Raw genomic sequence first — 15,184 nt, 5'->3', positions numbered from 1 at the left:
TGACCTAGAAAATTCCCATCCCGGTGCAAACCATGTGTTAAGGTGTCAAATTTGAATATAAAAGAGAGTTCAGCAGCCTCTCTTTCCAAACTGTTGTGAAAATTGCTCTTCAGTAAGAAGCACTTTCAGGTCATTAACAGAATGGCTCACTCCATTAAAGTGTTGACTCTGTTACTACACAATGATCTGTGATAGAAAATGAGAGCAAATGTGAATTGAAGCCGCAAAGGGTAAGAAGATTGTCCTTTTGCTTGTTAATATATTTTGATAATGTAACTTAGTAACAAGTTACAGTTAAATATAGTACATCCATGTAAATTGGAGGGGTTATAGTTAAGGTGGTTTAGGTCAGTAGTTCTCTGCCAGGAGTCATGTGCTCCTGCGGGTACTCAGAGGTCTTCCAGCAGATACATCAACTCAACCAGATAGTTGCTAGTTTTACAAAGGGCTACATTAAGAGTACTAGCAAAGTCAGTACTAACTAAAGCGTCATATGGACAATGAAATGTAAGTACAATATTTAAATTCCAATTAATTTATTTTATAATTATATAGAAAAATAAAGTAAGCTGTAGCGTGCTGTAAGACCTTCGTATTTTTATGTCTTATTTGGTAAGCAAGTAGTTTTAAAGTGAGGTGAAACTTGGGATAGTCAAGACAAATCAGATTCCTGAAATGGGTACAATAATCTGGAAGGGTTGAGAGCCTGGTTTAGGTGAAGGCCATGTATTTTTCATGGGGATAACACACTTGGTGTTTTGACAAGTTCAGTACATATTTTCATGTTGTGCCTTTATTCCTATGAGCTCATTGGAATAAGGGGATTTCCAAGATGGCGGGTTCCTTTAGAAAAGGACCCCCATCTGGACAAGCTGCGCGGGAGAGAAAAGCAGCAATTTCGAAGAGCTGTGGCTGGCGGCATGCCTTTCAGTGCCTCATTAGTAATCTTCAGTTTGGCCATTTGCGTGGTCATTTCGAAGTTTGGTGTCCGTGTAGACGTAGCCATAGGGCTGTCAAATCCATGATGTGTACAAATTGAATATAGGAGTATTCTTCTCTATTCTCAATATCCTTAAATGATACTTAGTAGAACAATTGCATAAGATGATCATGTCTCTTTTTAAAGAGAGAACACTCATCCTGGTCACCATGTTGGCTGAATTTTAGGTAAACGGGAAATCATGATCAGGAGAGTTGGGAGATTTTTAGTAGTCAGATAGTTCCTCTTATTTTCTCTTTTGTTCTGTTAATGTGAGACATAGTTTAGCAGTGTCCCAATATAAAGTTATGTGTCCTTGGCTACACTGAGAAATTCATTAGAAAAATCTTCCCTGTTACTGCTACCACAGGTTCAGCTGAGTCAGTGGGAATTTTAGTGAAGATGAGATTCTGATGGCTTCTGCCTTTTTATTGCCATTCAGTTTTAACTAACAGAATGGTGCAAACATGGAGCCTTCCAGAGCCTGGATCTGACAAAGGCTACCTCTGCTGGAGCAGAAGCGGTGGGGAATTATTATTTCTGGTGAAATTCTCTTGTGTATGTGTGATGACTCTCCAGGTTCTTATAACATCCATCACTGTGGTATCTTGGCCTTTCTTTCTTACACTTTGTTTTCAACATTGTTGGATTTTTCAGATCATCAGCAAGTTAAAATGACTCTTCAGGCATGTGCAGAGAGGGTGAAGTGTTAACATTCTTCCCCAGTAAACTGAGTGCATCCATCCTTAGTGGTGGGAAATCGTTTATGTGAAGTAAAATGTTTTGTTCTAGGATTATACAGCAAGACTCTTGTTACCTCTCCGTTACAATAAAATATAATAAAATACTAAACTTGTAGTCATGATTTCAAACTGTCAGTTTCTGCAATGTGCTATGCATCACAGAAGTGTTTTGTGGATTTGCAAGCTGAGTTATGTTCCTCGTGTACCCTGCTGCCTTGAGAGTGGTATCATAACACTCATTACACAGCAGGAGTTTTCTAAATCAGGGGAGTAAAACTGGTTGTGATGTCAGAGATTTTGCATCTGATTTTTCTTTAGCCTTATCTACCTTGGTTTGCATCCATGTGCTTCGTGCTGACTCCCCCTAATCCATTTGCTTGAGTTGGTCCTGTACTTTCTTTGTGATGTCAGCTGTTTACCTGGATTCCTTTCTCGATTCAGGGGCACCAGCTGTGCATCATTACTGAGGTTTTTGATGGAGCTGTTTGAAAAGAGAAGGAACAGCAGAAGAGTCTGACCTGTCACGTTTTCAACAGTCTTCTTATAGCGTGAAATGCCAGATTCTTCTTCAAGTGGTCCCCGTGGGTGCTCCACAGTAGGTGTCAGGCTCACCCGGCACCGCAGATCGGAATTCTTCTAGCAGTTTCCACTGGATCGCGCATGCGCCAATGCGTGCCACTTCCTTGCACGCCCTCGGTCATGTGTGCGATCCGGTCCCCACCAGTTCCTTCTCAACCGCCAGTGGCTGCAGACGGAATCCGCTCCAGCTCTAAAGCCTGAGACAGATAAGATAGTTGTTTTTACTTGTTAGCTCGTTGTTCTTACTATTATACAAAAAAAAAAAAAAAAGAGAAGCAAAAAAAAAAAGAAAAACATACAAAATAGTAGGAGAGAAGGACAGAGGGAAGGGGAGCGGACAAAGAAGGCTGGTTAAGCCGTCCGCTACCCTGAAGGCCGTGAATGTTATTTGGGTTGTAGAACGCACTTATTAGCGCCTAAGTACCCTATTAACAGTAAAGACTCACCGCGATGTCTTCCTTGGGGTTTAAGAAGTGTGAGTCATGCCACGAGGCTATGCCGGCCTCTGATGGGCATAGTAAGTGCATTCGCTGCCTGGGGGAGTCCCATGTTACCCAGAAGTGTTCGCTCTGTGCTAAGCTTACAGCCAGGGCCAGGAAGGACAGAGAGATGAGGCTCAAAAAGTGATCTTGTTTGATAAGGCCCTTCAGCCTGAGCCACCGAAGAAGCCTCACACAGAAGGGCCCTCTGGGTCGCAAACAAGGAAGGCGGCTTCTTTGACCCCCTCTGTGCAAAAGAAGAGGAAACTCTTCCCGCTCGATCCTTGCCGGAGGTTTCAGCGAGCAGGACGAGCGGAACACAGAGCCCTGAGCCGCGGGCTGATGAAAGCAGCAGCGCGGTCGCGCACGTGGCCGGGGCCGGGCCTCCGGCTATTCAGCCGTTGGCACTGAGGGTGCCGCGGACTCCAGCGCAGCAAGTGTCGGAATCGGTGGCGCCGCCTCACGCGGCACTGGCTCTCACGGTGCCGATGGCGCAGGGGCACCCAGCACGGGGCCCAGTGGCGCCGGAGGAAGCTACCTGCGTGGCACTGCTTATGACGGTACTGAGTGTGGCACCGACAGCAGGGCCGAGATCCCTGGCACGGGAGGGGGCGGCGCCCACCCTGCAGGGGCAGGGGAAAGCTAGAGCCAAAACCCAGCACCTCAGTCCATCTCCAGGCAGGGCTGCGATGCCGTTATCACCCAGCGCCCGCCTCCCCCCCCGACCCCCGAGATACACACGCCGCGTCGCAGGGCGGCAACTCCACCGGCCTATTTCGGACCTCCCTCTCTGTTCCTCCAACCACCTTCGCCTTGGCTCAGGCCACCTTCACCCTTTTTGGGCATGGATCCCTATGAGTGCTATCACATACCAGCTTCACCATTATCAATGTCGTCACGGAGATCCTGCTGTCCCAGACATCATGGGTACACACTCCGATCGTGGTCCAGGTCTTCATCACCGGACCCTTGTCCATGTTGTTATGGCCGTCCTCATCATACTGAACACCGACATTGGAGGTCTAGATCCAGGGGCAGATCCCCTCACGCTCCTCGCCAATACCCCCGTGTACACTCTCGCTCTGGGAGAGGAACGCAGCTGTCCCAGGGGGAATTTGGTCCAGAGTCCCGAGACTTCCCACGAGGGAGCAAGCATACCAGCGAACTCGGGAGCCAGAGGACTTGGGGGAGGTTTATCCTAGTGGCTCCTCCTCATCCTCCCCAGATGAGGCAATTGTCCCCGGGGATGTCTCCCCTCCGGATGACCTTAAACAATTCCAAGAGCTGTTCAAAAGAGTAGCATACACGCAGGACATTCAAATAGCAGAGGTGCAGGAGAAGCATCATAAACTCCTGAAAAATTTGAGACCCCTGGCTTCATCTAAAATCGCTATTCCACTGGACGAAGCCATTATGGAGTCAGCCATTAATATATGGCAGACTCTGGCCTCTGTTCCGCCTACGAATAAAAGGGCAGATAAGAAATACTTCGTCCCAGCCAAGGGCATGGAATTCCTGTTTAGCCACCCACAGCCCAATTCTTTGGTGGTCGAATCGTCCCAGCAGAGGTCAAAGATGCGTCAGTACAAATCAGGGGGGGTCAGATAAAGATGCTAAGAAATTAGAGGTGTTCGGCAGGAAGGTCTACTCCTCCTCTACCTTATTACTGAGAATGGCAAACTACGCGGCACATTTATCAAACCATGACTTTGACAACTACTCTAGACTTACCTCTCTCATGGATTCCCTCCCGGAGGACAAGAAGCCGGTGTTAAAGGCGATCGTCCAGGAGGGCTACGTGGCCTCGCGAATGGGAGTTCAGATTGCCCTGGATGTGGCGGACACAGCGGCACACTCAACAGCTGCAGCAGTGGTAATGCGTAGGGAGTCCTGGCTCCAGACGTCTGGTATCCCCAGAGATCTACAGGCGAAGATCGTGGATCTTCCCTTCGACAAGCAAAAGCTGTTTGCAGAATCAACCGACTCGGTCCTCCACTCTAGCAAAGATTCGAGGGCCACACTTAAGACCTTGGGTATCTACACTCCTCCATACAAGAAAAAGAAATTCTATCCTCAGCAAAGGCGCTACACTTACCAGCCACAACGTGCACAATATCAGCGAGGCTGTGACCAAGGGCGCCATCAACAGCAGCAAAAGTACAGGGCCCCCAGACGACGTTCTTAACAAAGTTGCACAACCTCGGGGCAAGCCCAGAGGCGGCAAGTTTGACGGCTATGTCGAGGACTGCACTATCAACACCATCGCTCAATGCCACTCTCACCTCATGTTCCATCATTGCCTCAAACCGTTCCACTCCCAATGGCAAAATATCACAACAGACAAATGGGTGCTGGAAATTGTAGCCACGGGTTACACGATCCCCTTCCAGTCACTACCACCGACAAAACCTCCCACCCGGCCTCTTCTCAGGGACCCTTCTCACGAGGCGAGGCTGAAGCAGGAGGTAGATCACCTCATGTTCATAGGGGCGGTGGAAAGAGTACCGGAACAATTCCAAGGGAAAGGTTTTTACTCATGATACTTCCTAACAGAGATGAAAACAGGAGGCTGGAGGCCGATTTTGGACCTTCAGGGCCTCAACAGATACTTGCGCAAGCAGCGCTTCTGGATGATTACAGTTGCCGCCATACTAACGGCACTTGACGATGGAGACTGGTTTGCAGCCTTCAACTTACAAGATGCTCACTTTCATATAACAGTCCACCCGGCACACAGATGCTTCCTCCGCTTCATGGTCGGCGGGGAGTATTTCCAATACAGGGTTCTTCCGTTCGGCCTATCCTCGGCACCCAGAGTCTTTGCGAAAACCCTGGCAGTGGTATCAGCCTACCTGTACAGGCAGGGCGTGTTTATTTTTCCATACCTGGACGACTGCCTACTGAAAGGGGCCTCAAAGGCAGAGGTCCTACGCATGATACGTGTTACCGCGAACACGTTTACTTCACTGGGCCTAGTTATCAACCTTGCAAAGTCAAAGACCGAACCCACGCAAGATATAAAGTTCATAGGGGTGCACATAAACTCTATCGCATCGAGAGTATACCTGACTGATGCCCGCTTCTGCACCATCAAATCCTTGGTGCAAGTCATGATGTACAGCCCCGCAGTGCCGATCCTAACACGCCTGCAACTGTTGGGGCACATGGCGGCCGCCACGTTTGTGGTACAGAATGCCAGGTTACACATGCGAAGCCTGCAGCATTGGCTGGCGAGCGTTTACAGACTGGCAGCCCATACCATTCACAGGGTAGTATCACCCACGACGGAGGTACGGAAGTCGCTCGCGTGGTAGGCAGATCCCAAGAACCTGCTAGTGGGAGTGCCCTTCCACCAACCGCAAATTTCCATTTTTCTCACAACCGACGCCTCCCACATAGGATGGGGAGTGCACATTGGCAGCAAGGTGATGCAAGGGCTATGGTCCCCCGCAGAACAGACACTGCACATAAACATACTGGAGCTCAGAGCAGTGTTCAATGCGTGCAGACATTTTCGGAAATACCTGGACGGCAAAGTAGTCGGGATCAGTATCGACAATACCTCCACCATGTTCTACATCAATCGACAAGGAGGGGCACGGTCCCGTGCGCTATGTGCAGAAGCAGTCCGATTGTGGAATTGGTGTATTGCCAACAACATAACATTGAAAGCCTCGTACTTGCCGGGTGCCCACAATGTGAAGGCAGATCAACTGAGCAGGTGCTTTGCACTCAAGCACGAATGGCAGATCCGCTCCGACCTGCTACGATGCATATTTCGCACCTGGGGTTTTCCCCAAGTCGATTTGTTTGCCACCCAGCGCAACAAGAAATGCCCTCAGTACTGCTCCAGAGCAGGAATAGGGCGGGGGTCCCTGGGGGACGCCTTCATGATCTCATGGAAGGGCCCTCTACTCTACGCGTTCCCCCCCCCCCAACAACACTTATCCACAAGGTTCTGCAGAAAGCCAGAAGGGAGAGAGCTCGCATGATACTCATAGTTCCAACTTGGGACCGACAACAATGGTTTCCCCTGCTTCTGCGCATGACGGATCATCCACCACTCCCCCTACCGGTAGCGCCGGACTTACTCACACAGGCTCAGGGGTCCACAGTGCCCCCGCACCCTCAGGGACTCCGCCTACAAGCATGGTTAATCCATGGCTCAGCACCTTAGAGAGCACATGTACGGAGGGAGTAAGACAAGTCTTAGAGTGTAGCCAAAGGACCTCCACCAGGAGGACTTGCGTACAGAAATGGACACTCTTTACCACCTGGTGCTCTGCCAAACAGTTAGCTCCTCTGGATGTCCCTATAACTGTAATTCTAGAATACCTGCTGGACCTCAAACGAGACGGGCTCTCTCTGTCCTCGCTGAAAGTCCACCTCGCAGCTATATCAGCTTTTCAGCACAAAGAGGAAGGGCCCACTGTATTTGCCCATCCTATTGTCACAAGGTTCTTGAAGGGGCTGGTAAACCTGTACCCTCCTCGAAAACCGCTACCACCGTTGTGGAGTGTGGACTTGGTACTCCACACGCTATTGGGACCACCCTTTGAACCATTAGCCACGGTACCCCTCCGACTACTTACCATGAAAACGACGTTCCTTCTTGCGATTACGTCAGCCCGCAGGGTGAGCGAGCTTGCAGCAGTGATGGCAACGCCGCCCTGCACAGTATTCTCAAAGGAGGCGGTGATCTTACGGTTACACCCAGCCTTCGTTCCGAAAGTTTCCTTGGAGTTCCACATTAATGAACCAATAGTATTACCCTCGTTTTACCCGAAGCCTCACAGCTCCAGCAAGGGAGGCGCGCCTGCACCTCCTAGATGAGAGGAGGGCATTGGCCTTTTACATAGACAGAACTAAGCCCTTCCGGAAAATGGACAGGCTTCTGGTGTCTCTCGCTCCCAGGTCGAAAGGGGAAGGCCTCTCTTCCCAGAGAATTTCAAAGCACATTGTGTCCTGTATAAAACTGTGCTACAAGCTTCAAAAGACCCTTTTGCTAGCCCCGCTCAGGGCTTACTCCACCAGAGCGGTGGAGGCATCAACGGCCTCCTTCAAGGGAATCGTGTTGAAAGACATTTGCAGAGCGGTGACTTGGTCATCCTACGACACCTTCGCCAAGCATTATGCCCTGCATCGGGTGTTCGATGAGGATACCCGTCTGTCAACAGCAGTCCTCTCAAGGGCAAGCTGCACATGAATCGAGTACCCACCTCCTTACTTTGGGTTACTGCTGTGTAGTCACTTACTGAGGAGCACCCACGGGGACCACGCGAAGAAGAAAGAGAAGTTACTCACTTGTAGTAACGATGGTTCTTCGAATGTGTCCCCGTGGGTGCTCCACCACCCGCCCATCCTCCCCGCTTCGGATCTCTGTCCGGTGTTTTTCAGGAGCATCTGGGGCGGTTGGTCAAGGAACTGGCAGGGACCGGATTGCACACATGACCGAGGGCGCACAACGGAGTGGCGTGCATCAGCACATGCGCGATCCAGTGGAAACTGCTAGAAGAATTCCGATCTGCGGTGCCGGGCGAGCCCAACACCTACTGTGGAGCACCCACAGGGACACATCTCGAAGAACCATCGTTACTACAAGTGAGTAACTTCTCTTTCTTGTTTGGGAGGGAGAGAAGCTCAATTTGCTGACTGTTTAAAATAGTCCTAAATCCAATAGTGATTAGGTTGTGTGTGTCTCACCTGCAACTACTGCCTGTAATTTTCATCACACATACACTATTGTCAGAGGTTTTTACTAGAGTTTAGATCAGTGCTAGTGTCCAGCAGAACGAACTTCTAAAGTGTGAGCATATTTATCTGAGAAACCTAGGGTGCGTCTACACTTACATTCCTCTTTCAAAAGAAGCTCTTTTGAAATTAGAATACGCAAATGAGGTGCTGAATATGCAAATTTATACCTCATTTGCATTTTCAATTTACCTCATTTGCATACCTCTTTCGAAAGAGGAATGCAAGTGTAGACACACCCGTACTTTTGATTAAAGTAGTACATAATGTGATGCTTCCCTGAAATGTCTGCATTTAAAACCAAAGTCAGTACAAGTTAGGATTCAAATTGGTGGAAGACTGGAAAATTCATTGCTCTGTTCTGTCACTGTGCCAGACACCACTCTTTGTCACTGTGCTGGAAATTCTCAGGATGTTTTGTCATATACTTTGTTTGAGTTGTCTTTCCTGCCTTTGTGTTATAAGCTTATTATTTAAACAGTGTGGACATCTGTGTTTACTGCGTACAACGCAGTAAATTAACACATTGCTTGGAATAACAAGGAAGCTTTTCTGGTTTGAGGCTACACTGTGAAAGCAACTTGTATTTTAGCATCTTGTAGTAACTGTTGCGAGACTACTTTAAAGTTAACAGTGAGAGTAAATCCTGTTGTTCTTTTTTTTTCCTTTGAGATCAAAGGAATAAATGTCTTCAGTAAGACTGAATGAAGCATCAGGGATGAAGAGATAACGAGTATAGAACTTAAGCCATGGATATGCAAGATCTGTTGTTATCCGGCCCTCTCAACCTTAGAGATACAATAAAATCTGGGTACCCATTTATGATGCAATTGTCCGTTGGCCTGGTTACAACATAGCTGTGATACATATAAGCCGTGTCTACACGTGCACGCTACTTCGAAGTAGCAGCACTAACTTCGAAATAGTGCCCGTCACGGCTACACGTGTTGGGCGCTATTTCGAAGTTAACATCGATGTTAGGCGGCGAGACGTCGAAGTCGCTAACCCCATGAGGGGATGGGAATAGCGCCCTACTTCGACATTCAACGTCGAAGTAGGGACCGTGTAGTCATTGCGCGTCCCGCAACATCGAAATTGTGGGGTCCGCCATGGCGGCCATCAGCTGAGGGGTTGAGAGACACTCTCTCTCCAGCCCCTGCGGGGCTCTATGGTCATCGTGTGCAGCAGCCCTTAGCCCAGGGCTTCTGGCTGCTGCTGCCGCAGCTGGGGATCCATGCTGCATGCACAGGGTCTGCAACCAGTTGTCGGCTCTGTGGATCTTGTGTTGTTTAGTGCAACTGTGTCTGGGAGGGGCCCTTTAAGGGAGCGGCTTGCTGTTGAGTCTGCCCTGTGACCCTGTCTGCAGCTGTGCCTGGCACCCTTATTTCGATGTGTGCTACTTTGGCGTGTAGATGTTCCCTCGCTGCGCCTATTTCGATGTGGTGCTGCGCAACGTCGAAGTTGAACATCGACGTTGCCAGCGCTGGAGGATGTGTAGATGTTATTCATCGAAATAGACTATTTCGATGTCGCTACATCAAAATAAGCTACTTCGAAGTAGGCTTCACATGTAGATGTAGCCATAGTGTGCTTAAAAACTTATGCTCCCTACAGATTTCAGCTGTCTTGTAACTGAGGCAAGGAACAATCATGTTATCCATAGGAACCTTGAATCTAATAATAAGTGTAGTGTAGGTGGGGCATCTGTGGCTAAGAGAGCTCCCCAAGCAGCTGCAAACTGATTGCCTCCCAGAGGAGAGTAGTTGGGTAGAGAAGAGAAAATGAGTAGGTTGTGGATTGTAGGCACTTGACCAGCTGAGCTTTTCTCTGCATTAGAAAAAAATTATTCTGGGAATGCTGGATGGCTGTAGGAGCTGACCTTTAGGTTTCCATGTGCCATTTTACTCCTGCCTTTTTTCATTGGCAGGACAGCCAAAAGAAACAGAGATCGTTAATGCACTGGGGTGGATGTTGTTCTGTAACTTGTGGAATGTAAACATAATTTATCGTTCTTTAAAACCAGTAACTTTTGAGATGATCTCTAAGGGAATATTTTCTGGTATTATGTAAAACTGTGCATAGTTCGTTGTACTTTTTGTAGTAGTTTAATTTTCCTGGTTTCATCTTTTTTGCTTCTCACTGGCACAGATATTGTCCTTTTCCTCTGTACATAGGAATTACAAGGATTTTTACTATAGTCACGTAAATTTCCCTACTTTTCCTCCCTCCCCGTTTTGAGATCTCCATCAAATCAGGCTTTGGTTTTTATTGGTCAATATAGAAAATGCTAATTTTGCTGTACGCACACCAATAAATAGAAATTGTGCATCAGTAACAACATAAATTTACTGTTAGACAAAATAAGAAAAATACCGAATGAGAATTTAGTAGAATTTGAGTTGAGGATATTTATTGCTTATATTTTTCCATGTGATGTTGACGATTAACCTTTTAATAGTTATGAAGTTTTAACTCCTTGGCTCTCTCCTTCCGTATGCTGAATCCCTTGGCCCCTGCCCAGAGCCTCCTCTCCCACTCCAAACTGATCATCCTCACCCCACCCCAGAGCCTGCATTCCTACCTGGTGTTCTCGCCCTCTCCAGACTATGACCCCTTGTCCCAGCCTGGTGACAGTGAGAGAGGAGGAGGGCAGAGCCTTGGGGAAGGGTGGGGGCTGGACAAAGTTGTTTGGTTTTGTGCCATTAGAAAGTTGACATCCCTAAGGAATATGGCTGTTCAGATTGTATTCAGAGCCCTCAGCTTGCAGTTGTCTCATGCTGGCCAGTTCCATTCTTGCAGTATTGAGGTAAAAGGACCTCAGTGTCTGGGGAAGGCGGTGGGTGGGGAGCCATTCTCTTCCTGAAACCGCAATTAAAATAAGCTTAAAAGGGAAATGTAAATATAGGGGTTTTAAAATAACTTCAGGCTTGTGACTAAGGAAAACCAGAAATAAGTTTTGTTGTGCATTGTGTTGGGCAGATGGGGAGTGGGTATATGTGGAGCTCTGAAAGTGGTAGAAGCTTGGAGTGCTGTAGTAGTCATGTTGGACCCGGGAGGCTGGGGTAAAAGTAATACCTTTTATTGGTCCAGCTTCAGTTGCTAAAAGGGAGACCTTTCAAGCTACACAGAGCTCTTCTTCAGGTTTGATATTACCTCAACCACTTTATCTCTCCGGTCATAAGTTGTCCTTACTTCCCTGCCCCGACGTCTAGATTACATCCTACCACTTTATACTTCGAATACTGTGCCAGTTTTTATTGCTTAACTTGCTCTGAACCCAGGGACCAAGCGTTTTGATTTGTTTTTTAATGTTTAATGGTGAAGTTATTGCATAAAATCCTGCTATTATGAACCTTCCTGCACTGTTGTTAAATTGAAGCAGAGCTGTGATGGGAAACAGAATTGCTCAGATACTAAGGAAGGGCTTTTGGGTTTGGCATGAACACTGACATTCTAGATCATCTGTTCCTGTGCTGCCCCAGCAGAACTCAGGGAAACGTCTGGAGTTTCTGTAAATCATGAGCTGTGGGCCACAAGGTTACAGGATTTCCTGTCTATTCATGATTCTGGTGAGACTCTGAGTGTAACGGCCCTTGGTATTGAGGTGAGGAAACAAAAATGTTTCTAAATTAGTACTGTTATTGATTCTAATCCCTTCAGCGGGCATGGTTCTCCTTTGGCTTGTACCTCAGCTAAATGAATGTGACACGTTTCCACCTAAGTAGGGAATTCTAGTTTGATACATTTTTCAACCATTTTATATTTGCTTTGCTGGAGTGTACGAGACACAAAGCATTGAAGAATTAGACTTCTTGTGTGCCATGTGTGTTTCTCTGTTGCCACCTTGATAGGGGAAGCAGAAGTTGCCACTACTAGAATATGTTTATTGAGTTCTTGTTTTCAGTAAATGTTTGCAGAAAACAAGATAAGAGAGAATAATGCTAATAGTGTAGAAGAAATCTCCTGCATAGATACTGATTCTTTGATTTAGGGAAAGACAGAACAGCTACTGTCATGGTCTTTATTTCATGCATAGCACAAAGTAAAGATGGACTAACATTACAAGTGAAATGGACGAAAAGGAAGAAAAAATGTTTGCAGGCCATAGGGAAGTACTGATTAACTCTTTTATACCTCTTTCTCAAGTATCCTGTATATACAACGCATGTGACAGGAAGGCTATTTTATAAAGGTTTGGCTGTCTTAAAATATGAATTGAGTTTGTTTTTCATATGCATCAGCCTGTAACGGTACCATCATCCCAACCATGCAAAGCTCAGAGGGAATAACAAAAATATATATAAAAAGAGATATTGACTATACCTAAAACCATATTAAATTGAGATACTCTTGGGAAACTCCAGAGTTTAAAGAAAGCTGATCCCTTCAGGAAACTGGGAATCTTCTCTTCCCTATTTTTAAAGGTTGCCATTCATAGCCCTGTAAGGATGTGAGACACATAACTTTAAAGCTACCACATTTTAATACATAGAAAACCTGGACTCACGGTTTCTCATCCTAGCCCTCAGGCAAGCATGGTGTTTATTGAAGAGGGGTGGGACAGTTTTACATTGGAGGGGAAAAGGAAGAAGAAACATTTCTCTATAGGGTTTTTATTGATTTGATGTTTTAATGAAGGGTGTCTGGCTTAAGTAGGTGGGAGGAGGTTTGGTGGGCCGAAGGCAGGAAAGATGGTCAAAGGTATATGACAAATAAATCCATCATATAGGTCTGCAAAGGATTATATTGTTCCCTCTGTCTGTGTGGGATGTAAACCTCCATCTGACATTGATTCTGGATAACTTATTGATTTCATTCCCTTGCATGCTGCTTTAATTATTCCTGTGAAAGGGATGAAAATCAAGAAGCTGATGTTGGTGACTGGAATATTACTTGTGTGCTGTATGCATGTTCCTTTGATAATTGTAATGTTGCTCACGTTCTGACTTTCACCTTTGTTTCCCCCACAGTAATATGTCTGATGCCCTCGCCAATGCAGTATGTGAGCGTTGCCAGGCTCGCTTCGATCCCTCCGAGAGGATCGTGAACAGCAACGGGGAGCTCTATCATGAGAACTGCTTTGTCTGTGCTCAGTGTTTCCGACAGTTCCCAGAGGGACTCTTCTACGAGGTGAGGTTACTGCCCATACGGGTCTATAGAAATGCCTCCCGTTAAAAATCTGATGCTGGAAAATGTAGAGCATCTCTGGCTCTCAGTGAACTCTGAGAGCACTCCATGTCTGGTGGGATAAAGCTTCAAGTGTCATTCTTCGCCCTATCGGTGTTTCTCACTGCCTTTTCCTTCCCAGTGTAACTAGTTCTCTCAGAGGGTTTGGGTCAGCCATTGCCACTAAATCTGAAGCAGCAGGGGTCCCAAAGTGACTTCAGTGAGGGGGGACCACCTCAACAAGTCAAGGTGAAATGCTCCTGGTCCAGCATCATATGACACAGGCGCGTGAGATGCTCTTTGCTGACTGGGAGATCAGTGGAGGTAACTGAAATCCCCTGTGTACATGACCTGCCTCCTTCTATTTCATGACCCTGGCTGCTGTGAGCGTATCAGAACGGTTTCTTTAAAACCATAGCAGGAAGCCAGGCAGGGAGGATCTGGGCACACAGGAAGAAGCTCTAGCCTGAAGCATTGTAGCTGTAGGATGTTGCCATCTCCCTTATTTTAATGCACTACTTGCTCAGCATGGGAGAAAAGTGGTGCTCTGATCTTTACTGTTGTCACATGACTGGTAAGATGTTTTTCCAATTTCCCACATCCTCATGTTCTGGAAATGGAAACACAAAATTTCCAGATTTATTGCCTGCAAACTCTAATAATGTTGTCTGAATTTTTACAATGAACAGTTGTGATTCACTGAGGACTTTCTCTTCTGTTTTGTTAACAGTTTGAAGGTCGAAAGTATTGTGAGCATGATTTTCAGATGCTGTTTGCACCCTGCTGTGGGCAATGTGGTAAGATCTCCATTGCAAAAGTGTCTATCCTCTTCCCTTCTCTCAGTAGAGGTCATTGCGGGAGAGGATCCCCCGGGAATGAAAATTTTAACCCTATGGTCTTCCTGAGCCTCAGGATGTCTGGACAGGACCAGAGAATTACTCTGGCAATGGTTAGGAATGAAGAAGTGATATTTTCAAGGAGTTGAAATATCCTGGGCCCTGGAGCCAGAATATCCTGAAGAGAAACAACGGTAGATTTTGGGGAGAGACTCCTACTGAAATGTGTTCCCGTTTGCATCTTTCCAGGTGAATTTATTATTGGACGTGTGATCAAGGCAATGAATAATAACTGGCACCCAGAATGCTTCCGTTGTGAGCTCTGTGATGTGGTCCTTGCTGATCTAGGCTTTGTAAAAAATGCTGGAAGGTAAGAGAAAGCAGAGCCCTAGAGCTTTGCTGGTCTGTTGTGGATTTGGGAGCAGGAGGTCTGGTAGCAAAAAACCAAAACCAAAACACACTTGTAAATGAAGAATGGAAAGGTGCAGAGTAAGTCCTGAGTAGGACTTAGTGATTAGAAAGAAAGAGATGAATAGAGAAAGGGCCATGGGCAGGACACTGGCCATGCAATGAAGCATGGGCAAGGAGGGGTCAGAAGGCAGAATGCCAATAGATGGTGGATGGAGTTGGGTGAATGGGCAGGCGGCTGGT

General features: G+C 46.9%; 1 protein-coding gene across 3 annotated transcripts in view; it reads left to right on the top strand.

The window, feature by feature from the left end:
* Nucleotides 1–15,184, top strand: part of LIMS2 (LIM zinc finger domain containing 2) — a 45,474-nt gene that overhangs the window by 8,418 nt on the left and 21,872 nt on the right. For all 3 annotated transcript variants that reach the window (XM_075004563.1, XM_075004564.1, XM_075004565.1), the window contains exons 2-4: nucleotides 13,502–13,661; nucleotides 14,428–14,494; nucleotides 14,783–14,903. In XM_075004563.1, coding sequence (XP_074860664.1) covers nucleotides 13,502–13,661; nucleotides 14,428–14,494; nucleotides 14,783–14,903 — 348 coding nt within the window. The remainder of the gene's footprint in view (nucleotides 1–13,501; nucleotides 13,662–14,427; nucleotides 14,495–14,782; nucleotides 14,904–15,184) is intronic.

This window comes from Carettochelys insculpta, chromosome 10, assembly GCF_033958435.1.
Source record: "Carettochelys insculpta isolate YL-2023 chromosome 10, ASM3395843v1, whole genome shotgun sequence".
NCBI lineage: Eukaryota > Metazoa > Chordata > Testudines > Carettochelyidae > Carettochelys > Carettochelys insculpta.
The sequence above is the reverse complement of the archived record's forward strand: the minus strand, read 5'-3'. Positions and strand labels throughout refer to the sequence as shown.